Source organism: Bombyx mandarina, chromosome 13 (assembly GCF_030267445.1).
Source record: "Bombyx mandarina strain Sakado chromosome 13, ASM3026744v2".
In the NCBI taxonomy this organism is placed as follows: domain Eukaryota; kingdom Metazoa; phylum Arthropoda; class Insecta; order Lepidoptera; family Bombycidae; genus Bombyx; species Bombyx mandarina.
Window position 1 is genome coordinate 874,364 of NC_143220.1, and position 14,819 is coordinate 889,182.

General features: G+C 33.7%; 4 protein-coding genes across 4 annotated transcripts; 2 read left to right on the forward strand and 2 right to left on the reverse strand.

Moving 5' to 3' along the window:
* Positions 1–4,370, reverse strand: LOC114251084 (uncharacterized). The gene is made up of 7 exons (XM_028185268.2): positions 4,265–4,370; positions 3,890–3,921; positions 3,230–3,330; positions 2,620–2,731; positions 2,462–2,548; positions 1,139–1,237; positions 1–469 (listed from the first exon to the last, which is right to left on the reverse strand). Exons 1-7 carry the CDS (start codon positions 4,368–4,370, stop codon positions 158–160), a joined length of 849 nt encoding a protein of 282 aa, XP_028041069.2. The 3' UTR covers positions 1–157.
* A 423-nt stretch (positions 4,371–4,793) lies between these two features.
* Positions 4,794–5,820, forward strand: LOC114251065 (vacuolar ATPase assembly integral membrane protein VMA21 homolog). Its single transcript, XM_028185245.2, has 2 exons — positions 4,794–4,952; positions 5,040–5,820. Exons 1-2 carry the CDS (start codon positions 4,932–4,934, stop codon positions 5,286–5,288), a joined length of 270 nt encoding a protein of 89 aa, XP_028041046.1. The 5' UTR covers positions 4,794–4,931; the 3' UTR covers positions 5,289–5,820.
* LOC114251064 (piRNA biogenesis protein EXD1) lies at positions 5,324–8,128 on the forward strand. The gene is given in 4 exon segments (XM_089732257.1): positions 5,324–5,831; positions 5,834–5,910; positions 6,489–6,605; positions 7,386–8,128. Coding segments are annotated over 4 exon segments (945 nt in total). The 3' UTR covers positions 7,629–8,128.
* Positions 8,129–10,602: 2,474 nt separating this feature from the next.
* Positions 10,603–14,516, reverse strand: Vps36 (vacuolar protein sorting 36). The gene is made up of 7 exons (XM_028185251.2): positions 14,306–14,516; positions 14,042–14,237; positions 12,596–12,957; positions 12,259–12,423; positions 11,379–11,479; positions 11,175–11,289; positions 10,603–10,829 (listed from the first exon to the last, which is right to left on the reverse strand). Exons 1-7 carry the CDS (start codon positions 14,399–14,401, stop codon positions 10,659–10,661), a joined length of 1,206 nt encoding a protein of 401 aa, XP_028041052.2. The 5' UTR covers positions 14,402–14,516; the 3' UTR covers positions 10,603–10,658.
* Between the last annotated feature and the right edge of the window lie 303 nt (positions 14,517–14,819).

The following is a 14,819-nucleotide window of genomic DNA, read 5'->3' on the forward strand; positions in this document are numbered from 1 at the left end:
TAAGTTATTTGACCAGTGTATTTTTGTAAAATGTAACTTAATTTTATTGTTCTAATCTAAAGATGGAAAATTGTAATTTTCGTTTAAATAAAATGGTTTGGCTACGTTAATTAATTGTAATATAACTCATTTGCATATGATTAATGATTCAATAAATTTAACAAACGTTTGTTAGCCAATTTGTTTGAGTGAGGTTATTAGAAATGGCACAAAAGGCATTGGTAACTGGAGTTTGCGTTGGAAAAGCTAGTATCCTTAATTCACCACTTGTCGAAAACTGCAAAGCATTACTCAATCTAACACCAGCGGTTGAATATCCTGGTACTTGAGGATCACCAGTAATCGGATTAAAGGAACCGCATCTAGTTTTCGCTAAAATACACGAAGTGACATTCGTGTAAAAACGAACATTGTCGGAATCCAAGGATAAATTGACTCCTGTTCTTGCTTCCCTAGTGCATTGAGTTATCTGAAAAAAAACCGGATATATTAGTATAACAAATAAATAAGGTATGCAAGCTAAAAAGGTACTAAATTAAAGTAAGCTAGTAGCTTAAGAGGCTATTCCAGCTACGCCCAGACGGGTCGGTGAGCTCACGGGCTTAACCTGAGAAAATTTGCTAACAATAACCCTAGTAAGAGCAGTGCTTCGTAGAATCTACCTCCGGATCGGAAACGCGACGCGCTGAGAATATCCGGCGAGAAACTCAGTAGGTCGTCGCTTTATCTAAGGATAGACTATTATAGTCTTTGATTAAAATCAATACCTACTAAAATTAAAGTAAGCAATAGCAAGAATGTCTCATCTGGAGAAACCGGCGATAAAGATTTGCACATCAAACTTTAGATAAAGCCAATTTTAATTATTTAATTTCAGCTTCCTAGATACCGTAAAGCATTATTTCTGCCGCACATTATCTGTGTGATGTTTATCAGTCGTTCAAGTGCGGTAAAGTGTAGTCGCCAGTTACCGTTTCATGCTAATATTTCACGAAGCCGAAATTAACCTTTTGTCTCTTTCCAAAGGTCGATAAGCAATATTTATCTCCGAGAACTTGCTTTGAATTAGTACATGAAGCTACATTATTAGACTGGGCATCTATACTATTGTAGAACAATAGAATTAAAAAGTAATTACCAAATTAACTGAGTTAATTCTTCGAAGACATCTCACGAAATCACAGTATCCCATATAGCAACCAGATGGTTTCACATTTAAAGCTGATGTGGACAGGACCTAAAAATAACCTTTTCTATACTCATAGTCAATTTATTCCGAGCTTTTAATAAAAACTGACAGACAGTATGAAATTTGTTAATAATAATTATAAAATATATGAGTATAATATATAATAATATTTGAAAATTTTAAATAGGTAATAATTATAAATTCAGGAGTTGGTATATAATAAATACAGCCCGAAGGCGGGATTTTTGAAAATGTAAACGTTATAAAGTACCTAGATATTAATATAGAGGGTGTGTGTCTTGTAATAGTTCTTTAACCCAAAAAGGTATTTTGTATTATCCAATGCTAGGCAACCATACCCAGTCTGAACCCAGGACGGCCATAGCCTAGGCAATCGTAACTTTTACTACATGAAAACGAATCCTCGACCTCTGCTCAAGAACCCTGCCTTCGAGAACATCTACAATACACTCGGTATATTCTGTAAAGGGCCGATAAAGTTGGCATGAAGAAGTCATCATGACGATACAACATCAGAGAATTAAATTTAAAAATCTATAGGTTTGAGTAGTTTTATGGTCGCGGGCTCTAATAATCAAGGTAGTGTGAAATGGTCTTTCGGAATTTTTTCATCGGATCTTTCCCATCTTAAATTGTATTTTAATTTATATCTGTGATTAAGGATATTTCTGAAATTAGAATACACTGAATTTTCTTTTTTTTTGCGATTGAAATACGAAAAAAAAAAACGATTGTGCTTACGAGCTTAATGAGAAACCCCCGTGTATTAAGTTTTTATATAAATTAAATGAAGATAATGTTGAAAAGGGGACAATTTTTACAAATAATTTATGTAAAATTAGTTATTTTCTACTATACTATTCAACCTATTCATAGAATTAAACGCATTTGTATGTATGTATTCCTCAAAAATTGAATTTCACTTTTTATCCTATATGACTTATGACAGCTATCGTACCGCGTCCAGCTTTAATATATTTTCCGGGGTTCAAATTTTAATATTAATTGTGGGCAGGTATGCTGTTGTCAAAAAGTGCTATAAAAATTGCGCTAGAACGTTCTTATACTTTTTAGTATTGGCGCCTCTAACTGTCCCTCGTCTAGGGAGACTGTATCTCTCGCTCTACCCAAAGGCCCCACCGCTGCATACGTAGATATATTCAAATCAAGTCAAAAGCTACGAATACATCAGATACTAAATGGAAGTCGAGGTTTACTGTAGAAAACATAATACCATCAGTAATGGCATACCATTAGGGATGTTGCGCAACTAGAGTATGAGATATTCGTAAAATACTGAGTGGCACAAGTACTTAAAGCTGTCAGTTGTTGCGGTCCCTGAAATAAAACAGTTTATTACATTATATGCAATCATATTAAATTTATTTCATCGTCTTACTTCATCTTACTTCCTGCATTGATGTAACCCTTGAGAAACATGTTATACATGCATCTCGTAGGGTTACATTTGTGGCTTGTGCTGTACTACAAACAATGCTAAGTAAATTTTGCAATTGAGGGCTGAAACAAAACAAAAGAATACCTCTCGTATTAGAAACACTTCACACTTTCTGTTGTTTTAAGGAAAGTAGGGTACGAAATGATCCCTTGCAGTACCTAGTCAGAAACTACTACAGAGACAGAGAGAATAAAGTAATAATGATCACTTTTATCTAGATAAAAGTGATAATTTATGATTGATTGACATTTTGAATAAAGAATAAAAATGCTAAATAGAAAAGGAAACTTTTGTGAAATCTCTCTCGTGGTTGAGTAGTAAGTAAATTGTTTGCAAATAATATTATTTTTTACAAGAACTCTTCAAATTTTGTTCCCAAGAACAGTATTAACTTTATTTTGAATTGAATTAACAGTCTCCAAAGCCCATTCGCAGCTGGCAACTGATATTTCCTTTCTAACTTTCCGCATGTTTATCGGTTTACTTTTTAAATTTTATACTTATATTTACCTACACTTTAATTTTATCAGTAAATATTAAATTTATGCCTTATTGATTACCCGTTCGCAGGGCAGAGCGCCGCAAGTTTTTGAGTTTTCCATTGTAGTATCTTGTTCTTCACGTCACTTAAGTCAAAAACTCCGTTAGTAGCTACGCCGATCTAAGAAAATAAAACTTAAAAAGAGAGTTAAATAATTTGCAAATTAAGGGAGAAAATATTTCAGCTAACCTCATTAAGGTTCGGAAACTTCTCGTTCTTCCATTGCAAAATACTTTTTTGAAGCTCATTAAAATCAATAAATGTGCCATAATTCCCAATCTAAAGGGATAATATCAACCAATTAATATTTGATAGAACCACCTTAGTTAATTTTAATTGAGTTAAATTATAAGCAGGATCTGTCGTACATATAGTTCAAATAACTTACAAATAATAAAATAAAAACAGTGCATTTAAATTTAAACATTTTTGCACATTAGCCGTACGTATGTAGCTGCTCAATGAATTCTAAATGTTAACTGATAAAAATTTAGGTATTTGTTAAATTGAAATAATGACAAATGGGTATGCATTTACACAACGAATAATAATTGCTCAATTATCGCAGATCCTTTGTAATGTGTAAATACTTCGCACATCCTCTTCTATTATGTGAGCATTTTTGTAGTGAAAGTTTTTATTTCTATTGTCATCAAATGCAGACAATACCAAGGTTTACCTTATCATAAGTAGATACTGCGCCACACAGCTCTCAGTTCTCGCGAACACCAAGATTTTGTAGGCTTAATGAAAGCTCTCGGACTAAAAAAATTTGATGGTCTCCTTAATTGAGCGGTTAGTGATCCTAATAAATACCAGAACTTTTGTTGCTGTGACGAAAGATTTTAATTAAGTACAGTTAAGGTAAAATGGTAAATGTAACCAATATCGTTTTTATTATAATATTGGTATTAATGTTCACTACTTCGTAATCTCCGGTTGCTCATTGGTACAGCATCGCCGATGCTGCATCGGCATCATCATAATTTATCGTTGTGAAACAGTTTATTTCCCGCTGGCTAAGCATTACGTAAACGATTTACAGCTCATTTACTTTGCAATAAATTCCAATTTAGCATATAGGATGTGTCATATGAATCATCATTTACTAAAATAACTGATTTCTGTTCATGACCTCCGAATTCCGTATGTTCTGGCATTTTCTGAAATCTAAAACGACTCAAACAACATGTAGATTGACAAATGTCTATGGGCTCCAGTAACCACTTAACAACAGGTGGGCTCTGAGCTCGTCCAACCATCTAAGCAACAAAAAAATGGTTTTCTGATGGGCAGATGTTATGACCATAATATTTAAGGTTAAGATACTACATTTTCAACTAAAGAAAAATGCAACTCACTAGATGTTGTATTAACTTTGATGGGACTTTTTACTACACCGTGAAAAGACGCCGTGCACATTGTTTCATTTTATTATTTGTTGTAGATTTAAATGTTTAATAAATTTGAAATGGCAGCTTATTTCTAATCTTATTTCGCTTTTTCATTTCCATTAAATTTATTTTGGAATACCTAATTTTGTGATGGTAAATACAAAAATGGCTAAAATAAGAATTTCCAGACCATAGAAAAAAAAATTGTCTGTGGATGAAAATAAGAGATAGCCGATGACCGATCAAGAAATCCAAAAAGAAATTGAGACGGCAAATTGCAAATTTTGAGAATTGTAATCTTTATTTCAGTTTCATTTTTGTTTTATAATGATCGAGGGGCGCGCAAATGTAAGTATCTTAAATAACAGTGATTAAAAGCTCAATTAATTCTATACTCATATAGTCATTTTTAGCCGAAAATTATTTCGATTTTAGGAGCTGCCAGATTTTCAGGTGTTTCGAACGGTAATAAAATACTGCATGGTAATTATAATCGTGCCAGTACTTTCCTTCTTCGTGGCAAAGAGTATCTTATTTGATGGTGTGCTCCGACTGGACCCCATAAATAGCAGTGTCTACTCCGCTGTCGTTGCTGTCGTTGTACTGCACGTTGCTCTCGGGCTATATATTTTCAAGGCATACAGCGAAACCGAAAAAGACCCTAAACCGGTTAAAAAAGATTAAAACCATTATCACGACTGTTTCATATCACACTCAAAATGGACAACCTCTACACAAAAGGAGAACTGTTACAAGTTCACACAAAAAACTATGATGTCTTTGAAGGTAGATTCTATAGTATGGCCCAAGATAAGACCAAAATATCACTATATGATGTCAAGGAAATTCCACATGGTGATGCTAATGATGGAGTCCTTCATTACTATGATTCTGAAATAAGAGAAGTGGTGAAACTCCAGGAGTCTACTGAAAAGAAAGTTCTCAAAATATCGCAAACGAAATATGAAGAAATCCTCAAAATATCAAAAAAATACATTTTCATAAACCAAGTTGATAAAAGTTTCCATGAAGCTGTGGATGATTTGAACCAGCAAGATTTTATTGCTGTTAGCGGTGATGGTGCAAATATGGGGAGAAAATGCAAGATGCCATTTCTTGTTTTGTCCACTGACCACCAGATCTATATCTTTGACATCCAGGTGATGCAATATCATGCATTTGAATCAGGTTTAAAAAAAATTTTGGAAGGTGATTCTCCAAAAAAATTGCACATGATTGTAGAAAATTGTCTGATTGTCTATATCATAAACACAATGTTAAGCTGAAATCAGTTTTTGATACTCAGGTAAATATTAAGAAAAAAAACAGTAGCTTAACCTTATATTCTTGTTGTGCTATTGTGCTGCAAATACCAATCTGTTAAAATTGTAATCTCCCAAATATAACACGTTCACAATTTTTAAAAAGATCATGTAGTAAAAAACTTGCTAAATATTTTTATTTCAGTATTTCTTATATGGTGTAGATATTTTTTAAGCTGACATGGGTCAGTACCTGTGCCTGTTTTTGCTGTGAAGCAGTTTGGGACTACAATTTAAAATTCCAGCTTAAGATTCTATAGGTGCTATTCTAATGAAGCTGAGTTAGCTGTTTTTTTTTTATTTTTTAGAATAGGTGGATGGACTATCTCACAGCTCACCTGATGTTTTGTAGTTACCAGAGCCCATAGACATCAACAACATAAATGCCACCTAGATACCTTAAAAGCTTCTCTAATAGTGAGATTTTGCATTATAGATCAATATTAATAGGTTAATTAATGGCAGTAAGCTCTAAGTACCAAGAAGATTGTAAACTGACATACACTTTAAAACCAATAATAAAAATTTAAATTCTTAATGTTTTAATGATTTTATTTTAAAGGTTGGTGATTTAATAATCACTAAGAATAAGAAGGTCACTTTACCAAACAAAGTGAAATCTTTGGGAGAATGTTTGACCAATTACCTGGGTCTACAACAAAACACCATTGATGAGAAGGTACATTTTTATAATCTAAGTCAATTCACCAATTTATTTCCACAATGGCCCTTATTATCAAAACCTATAATTTATTATTTAAACCTAACATTAGAAGTCATATTAAGCCATTTCTGCTGCTTTTACTGAAAAGATCTCTGTTAGTTGCTTGCCTCGACACTTAAACTTACTAGAGAATGGATTAAAAATGATGCATTTTAGTATTTGTTTGTACATTACTTGTGTTTTTAATGGTCCTTTGCTTTTTATGCATCACAATAATGTACATTATTGAAAGAAAAAAATATCACTTTTTTCAATCTGTTAACTGCTGTGCTGTGCTGCTGCATATAGTTTGATATGAGACTAGCATTAAAAAACTAGCTTGGGTAATTTATTGCATTTTTTTTTATTGCTTCGATGGGTGGACGAGCTCACAGCCCACCTGGTGTTAAGTGGTTACTGGAGCCCATAGACATCCACAACGTAAATGCGCCACCCACCTTGAGATACAAGTTCTAAGGTCTCAAGTATAGTTACAACGGCTGCCCCACCCTTCAAACCGAAACGCATTACTGCTTCACGGCAGAAATAAGCAGGGTGGTGGTACCCACCCACGCGGACTCACAAGAGGTCCTACCACCAGTAGAAATGCATGATATAGGTACATATTTTCAGATAGTATGGTGTGTAATATCATATATTTTTTCATAAAAAACATTAAGTTTGTTATTTGCTTTAAACTAAACTTCCTACAATGTTTTATCAGGATTGCTAATGTATATTTATGTTATATTTTAGCTTGATATTGTTCAAAGTACAGAAAGGCCACTTTCAGTGAAGATCAAGGATAGTCTGGCAAGGAATATTGCATTTTTACATCATCTGTCTGAAGTTATTAATGAAGAAATGCAGTTACCGTTTTACAGAGGTGTTGAATGCTATATTGAAAACATTCGTTCTTCAGACGATTTTAAAGCCTGGGAACTATGTGGAAAATTAAATCAAATACCAAAGGAGTTTAGAAGCGCTATTGACTATTAAGAAATAACATTCCACTAATGTTAGATTTGATGTTTTTGCTCTCCAAAATGAAAACTTGTGGGATTTGGCTTTTGAATTTGATATGAAATACAGTATTACAAAATGTCCATTTAAACTAGGCAATAAGTGATGTGCAATAATATAGAACTTAGTACTCAGTAAAATGCTTTATTTTTAGTTGAAAATTATTTGAAAGCATTAAATGGCACAAAGTATAGCTTCTTTCAATGTATCTGTGATCACTAAATTATAGCTTTTTCACATAACATACAAATCGATTGATGCTACATTTTATTGTGTAAATCAGACAAACATATTATAGACTTTTGTGTTATTTCATATTTTGTAAGTGAAAGGAATTCATAAGTGTGAGAATATTTTGTGAGATTGTTTACATAATTTTTATTTAGGTAATGTCATTGTAGTGTTTGTAGTCTGGTGTAGATTTTAACAAGCTATGTGAAAGAATATTTGCTAAGTAAATCATATTTGTGCTTGAATTGTACTATTATTTCCCTTTGTTTGAATAGTGGTTTTATCATCCTAACAGAAGTAGTTCTGCCATACAAATGCGACTTACACAAGGTGTAAAATAAGGTTCCTTGATTTTAGTAAAATATTCTATAGCTTAAAGGCTTATTACACTTGGCTAAATTTAGTCGAATGAATTCAGTGAAGTGTAATAGCATTAAGTAAGTTGGCCTACTAAATTCAGTAGCAAAGATGGTTTCTGACTGACTAAATCATTTAGAAGCCTAATTAGAAACGCATTTAGGAAGGTGTAATCGCATTTAGTTACTTAATGCCACTTAATGGTTTCAGGTTTCAGTCGTCCCATAGCTATCCGTGCGTAAGGACGTTTTAGTTTGTTTTTTACTTCCGAATAAAAAGTACGAATTTCGGTCACCTTTATTTATTGTGCCAGACATTTATAAATAGCCGTCATGTCGATGTTTCAGGGATAATTTTTGTCCTTAGGGGTTGGGATATTGAAGAACTAAATTTTAAATTTTAATACGACTTTCTTGTTGCAAGAAATCTTAATGTTACAACCAATAAGCATTATGGGTTTCGAATTTTAAAAAAAATTCAAAACCACTCAAAATCACCATTCAACATTTTTTTAAATAAGTCTTAGTAATAAGCCTTTTATTTAAAAAAATTCAAAACCCGTATGATACCTACTTATACTATAACATATCTATATCCAAATAATATCTTAGTCAGAATAGTTTCTCAGGTGTCGGAACCAAGTTTTACATACATTCTACCTACCAGAGGTCGCGAAGAAGTAGTGGTATAACGATTTAATTAATTTTTACAACCAAAAGTTCTACATCTCAATTTTATAATACAACGGCCGCCCCACCCTTCAAACCGTGCCCCTGCTGGCTCTTAAGTCGCCCTGCCAGCAGTAATTACGAATACTCGTATTATTTTAAATATTTTGCAGATTTTGATTTTTTTACGCGATGTCATTCCTTCGCGTATTCCTACGTGGAAGTCTTTCGTGAAGACTTGTTTAAGTCTAGTCTAAGTAGGTATCTTTGGGGAAAAATTGGTAGGTATCTGCCTGCGGAATTTGAACACCGGCACTGTCGTATCGCTAGATAGGAATTCACGGGGCGTCTTAACTTTTAGGTCACGACGGCATCAATATCTATGGCATCGATTCCCATAGAGTAGGGTTATTAGTGTCTTTTTTTATTTCTTAGGTGGGTGGCGAGCTCACGGGCCTCCTGATGTTAAGTGGTTACCGGAGCCCAAAGACATCTACAAGGTACCTAAATGCCGTCACCCACTTTGAGCCATGCATGTTTTTACAGTCCAACGGCCGCCCCACCCTTCAAACCGAAAAGCATTAAATAATGCTTCACGGCAGAAATAGGCAGAGCGGTGGTAACAACCCGTGAGGACTCCTAATACGTCCTATTACCAGTAAAAAAATCTTATTTATGGATAGGCCTGCGGAGGGATATACGGAACGCCTTAACCTATCTCCACCTATTTCGGCTTAAGATACTTTAATGGGGCAACTATAAAATACACCGCCGTCGTCCCCTTGACACGATAGCGCAACTTCGGCTATTTTCTGTTCATAAAATAAAATGCTACTGACCACTCTAGTGACTGAATGGACTTGGCCTCAGTAGAGAAACATTAAACATACACAGTCCAGAAGGCTGCCGAGCGGCGTCTTCGCCTTTTGTTTTCGCGCCACAAAGAGCAGAAAAGAGGGAGAATTCGAAGTCGTGGTAGAGGTACCCACTGAGTTTCTCGGAGATTACTTAGTGAATTACGATTGCGGTAGTAGATACAGCGAAGCACTGCTCTTGCTAGAGCAGATGTTAGGAAATTCCTTTAGGCTGAGCCCCGTGAACTCAGCATTAGCGGGTCAGAAGCCAGACTAGCCATCGAGGCTACTGGCAGATTAGTAGGCAAAAAAGTGAATAACTAATACTTATTAATATACTTAAAAGTAGTAAATAGATTACCCTGGCTCTGCGTGCACTGGGTAGCCTGGCTTCAGCGGCTGAAATATTTGAGCAGCCAATCGACGACCATTTGTGATCCTTTCGTCGAGCGATATTATTCTATACTTATATTTATAGACATAAAATATTATTAATCATTTTAAGTCTAATGTTAAGTTTCATGACTTTATTACTGTTGTGGGTTTTTTGTGCTACCTGTGTTCTTAGTGCGAGGTTTTTAAAGTTCTCGATAACGTACAAGTTAGCTCATATTTGTATGGAATGGGATCGTTGGCCTACGTTTGCCGCTAGGGGCGCTGTTCCAACTGCATACAAAATTGGACTAACTTTTACGCTATCGAGAACGTTAAAAATTTCCCACTAGGCATACTATTTTGTTTATGAATTAAGAGCCAAAATGATGTTTTCACTGTAGTTTAGCGCCAGCTACACGTAAACGGGACAAGAATAGTCAAGCGCTATCTGTAAGAAAACACTAGTAAAAAATAATCTTTAATATGTAACATCAGCTAACAAGAAATTTACAAAATATTTATTAGGCCTCTAACAAAAATCTGTTGGGGTAAAAAGCCAAGCCTTCAATTGACTCGTCACGGCACGCCAAGCCAAGTCTTTCCGTAGTAAATAGTCTCTCTCTCGCCAACAAGACTGATACATTTGCGATTTGCGATAGCTTCTCTGGTGTGAGGTATCCATTTTCTTGTATCTATGAACAAAAAAGTCCTATTATAAAACTATTTTTTTCTGTTCTTCGCTCGACGAAGTTTTTCGCTCGATCTTTTCAGTGGATCGCGATTTCGACCCGATGGTAGATTCTGCGAAGCAGTGCTCTTGCTGGCTAGTGTTAGCAAATTCTCTCAGGTTGCGCCCATGAGCTCACCTAACTGTACGTAGTTGGAATAACTCCGAAAAGTACTTAATAGTGATTAAGTAGGAAAAAAGATTTTTGTTATCCATTATTCTAATGTAACACTTTAGAATAAATTATATGGGACCATATCACTTTAATGTAATTATGCAGAAATATTCCATGATTTAAAATTACATTTACCATATCACTTGTAGATTTAGCAATTTCTTCATCCCTGTTACTATTCAGCTGCAAGACACAAGCTCCACTAGGGAATTTTCGGAGTGACATGGGAGCATCTACAGTTCGTAGTAATCTGAAAAATAAAGCCATACTATTGTTTATCTGAATTCATAATCTACTCTTTTAACATCATTCTTGGGAAATATAAAATTGAATACATACTTGCAAGCATTTAATAAGTCTTCTGGCGATACAAGCTCTAAGCCCCTGGCTCGGTTTACTCTACACCATACATCAGCTAAGGACATTATTCCACCACACTCCTAAAAGTAATTATCTTTTAATAAAACCTAAATTTTTGTTTACTGTAAATTTTAATATTACAATATTTTTGATGCTAAATCAATTATGTATGCAATATTTATTAAATACTAGCTGACCCGACTTTGTAGTGCCTCAATCGATAAATAAAAGACTGACGGGGGAAACATCAAAGGAAAAACAAAATTGTTATTTTGATTTCATAATCAAACAATAACAATCAAATATAACAATTTTGTTTTTCCTTAACAAAAGTATATAGATAGAATAACAAAGGTAGATAAATATGAAAACGGTCGGAATTATCCTGCCTCCTGGGAATTGAATTTTTTCCTTGCCAAGAAGTTGTCTAAACATTGGAAAAGCAAGTCTGTCTGCAAAGGTCTAGTGAATACGATGGATGACGTAAAACTTTAAAACTCAGCTCCTGTAGCATAGAGAAAGCTGGCTGTCCCATATGAGGTCAAGCGTTCGATTTTGTTACCAGTTATACATAAATTAACTTTCAAATGGCCAGTATTGTAAAACTCCATAGATTATGATCTTATTATATTAGTGATATTTTTTAACTGCGTTTACTGCATTTTATCTCTTATCTCATTGGATCCTTCATATATGTGTATGACACGTAATAGTATATGCAATACCATTGTTGAGACAAACCTTGTTTCGAGGATAGTGGTTCAGAAAACTATTTAGCTCCAGGTAGGTCCTAAGCTTATTGGCCAATTGAAACTGAATTGAAGCAATTCTTAATAGACATAACATTAATATAGCTTACCAATAACACAGCAACCATCATATCTGATACTTGTTGTGCAAGACCCAAATAGTATTCAGAGTCTGATCTGAATGCATCTCTAGTTACCGGATCATCTATACCTAAGCTCATGAGGTAGGATTTGAATCTAACTGTATCATCTTCTGAAATATCACCTTGTTTTTCCTGAAATTACCATTTGCAAGATTAACAGTACTATTTTGTGTCCCTATGTTTATACTTTACAATTAGTGATTGTTTACATATTATGAGACTTTTTTTCTTATATTACCAAGTATTCTAAAAAAAGAATTCATGTGGATAAAATTTAATTATTATTATTATACTGTTTACATACCCTTATTTTTGTAGAAATATTCTTTGATAAAGATACCATTTCTTTTGCCTTCTCCATTAACTTAGTGAGGTCTTGAAATGCCACACTTATACTCTGATCTGTGGCTCTATGCTGTTCTTCTATACTTCTTTCAATTCCCACAATGCCTGACCTAATCTTAGAGTTTACAGCTGTGACTGTGGGTCTTGAGGCCGTTGTTGGGCTTGTAGCTGTTCTCGGAATGTTAATTGGAGTTTGTCTTTCCCACGCTTTGGCAGCAACAGCATCACTTAAAGCTTTGTAAAAAGCAGTATCTACTCCATCTTTGAATGATAGTTTCACATAGTGAAATGGGCTCACTACTGCTGGACCAGGCCTTTTCCCTTAAATTATCAAGTTAATACTAAGTATTACACAAAATGGTTTTAAATTTTAAATACCTAGGCCAGACATAACAAACCTGTCTCATTAACTTAAGAATACTTAAAAATTAGAATCTAAGAATACTTATTGATTAAAGAAGGATTAAGGATTATTTACCAAAGGATATATTTTAATTATTTAGTTATTTCATAATAGAAAATACTTCAAGATTTGATACAGAAGAATGAATTGTATTGCATAAGAGCTGTCTCACCATTCTAACTGCAACATGTGTTTCCATTCTGGCAGAAATATAGAGGTTGATCAAAATATGACAAATATTATATATATTTAATTTTAATAAATGCCGATGTTTGTAAACACATGTTACAAATTTTAATGTATTTATTTAGAAAAATAAGTTACTTGCCTAATTTTAATACAGAATTTGAATGAATACCTGCATGACTATATTTATATCTGACTTATTCATTATGCTACAAACACTTTTGAAGATGTTAAGATCACCTTTCAAGTTAGTATTTCATTAGACACTAAACTATTTAAAATGTCTTGCAATTCAATGCCACATATAATCAAATTGGTTTATTGAACAATCACAAATATATGTAGATACATATTTGAAAGCAAATGTTGAGTGGTTTGGAAGTGTGTGCATATTCAGTTCTAATAGGTTTTGATGAGATCTGATTTAGGCTAATTATTTAGCTGTCTTAACTTTTATATAGGCTCCGGTGACCACTTAAAACATGTGGGTCATGGTGGGCCATGGCTTCTGGCATCTGCTCATAGAAAGTTATACAAACCTTTAGTCATTACCCCTAATCTTAAATACAGATTGCCTTGAGACAGGTTTATATCTATTATGAATTCAAATTAAAAAGAAATAATGCTTACGATTTCAATGGTACTGAGCTTTTAAGCCATGTCTCAAGGTAAGCAGCAAAATTTGCACAGTAGAAACCATGAGCCCAGGCAGCACCTTCACATCAAGTGGTAAGTTCATTAGTCATTTTTCATTAGTATAAGTCTAGCTCAATTTTTGATTTAATTGATAGCTTTAAAATATTTTTATTATTTTACCTGGAAGTGCAGGACCTAAATGCATTATTATCCTTTTTGGACCCCCAAGACCAAATACGCCACCACTTTCTTCTTCTAAACAAAACACATAATACAGATGGAGAGATAAACAAACTAAGCCTTTTGGTATATCTCCTGGTTTTCCCCATAGAAGTCTATGTGTTGTTAATAGAACTTCACCATCAATGAACTGGGTCTAAAAACGAAAACAATTGATTAAAACGTTTTTCAGTCTGTTTTCAAATTTAGTTTTAAAAATATCACCTTATCGTCGCCATCGTAAATTTTAACATTTTTGTCTCGTTTTAAATAGTTTTCTCCATCGAATAATCTTGCCTCAATATACTCAAATCTGTCCATTAGATTAAATTATTGATTGATAAAATTAAATTTATTACACTGATGAAATAATAAACAAAATTTTTAAGTGTTTAATCTATGCAAAATTTATAAACCAAAGATTTTTTTCTTTAATGGATTTTATGACCTGGTAACTAAGACATTTAGGTCATGTCTTATTTTAGTTTATACTCTTATTTTTATGAAAAATGCTAATATAATATGAAGCGAAATGAAATGAAATGAAGATGATTAATTTGAGACATTAATCAACTGGGATGAAATTAAATGAAATGAGATGAGATGACATGGGATGAAATATATATCTCAGTAAAATGGTGGTCATTTACTGAGACTTTTTCTGTAGACTTTTTGAAGGATCCCGAGAAGTTACGTTCAGAGGCTTTTTCATTTTCATTTGTGTACTTTAACAGACTGA

Coding starts and splice junctions, on each gene's coding strand:
- LOC114251084 (XM_028185268.2), bottom strand. CDS start 4,370: ATGCCAGAACATACGGAATTCGGAGGTCATGAACAGAAATCAGTTATT. Junction 3,331..3,889: donor CAGTATCTACTTATGATAAG/GTAAACCTTGGT, acceptor TTATTTTCTTAG/ATCGGCGTAGCTACTAACGG. Junction 2,549..2,619: donor GGGTTACATCAATGCAGGAA/GTAAGATGAAGT, acceptor GTTTTATTTCAG/GGACCGCAACAACTGACAGC.
- Vps36 (XM_028185251.2), bottom strand. CDS start 14,401: ATGGACAGATTTGAGTATATTGAGGCAAGATTATTCGATGGAGAAAAC. Junction 14,238..14,305: donor TTTACGATGGCGACGATAAG/GTGATATTTTTA, acceptor TTTCGTTTTTAG/ACCCAGTTCATTGATGGTGA. Junction 12,958..14,041: donor TTTAGGTCCTGCACTTCCAG/GTAAAATAATAA, acceptor TGATAATTTAAG/GGAAAAGGCCTGGTCCAGCA.
- LOC114251065 (XM_028185245.2), top strand. CDS start 4,932: ATGATCGAGGGGCGCGCAAAT. Junction 4,953..5,039: donor TGATCGAGGGGCGCGCAAAT/GTAAGTATCTTA, acceptor TTTCGATTTTAG/GAGCTGCCAGATTTTCAGGT.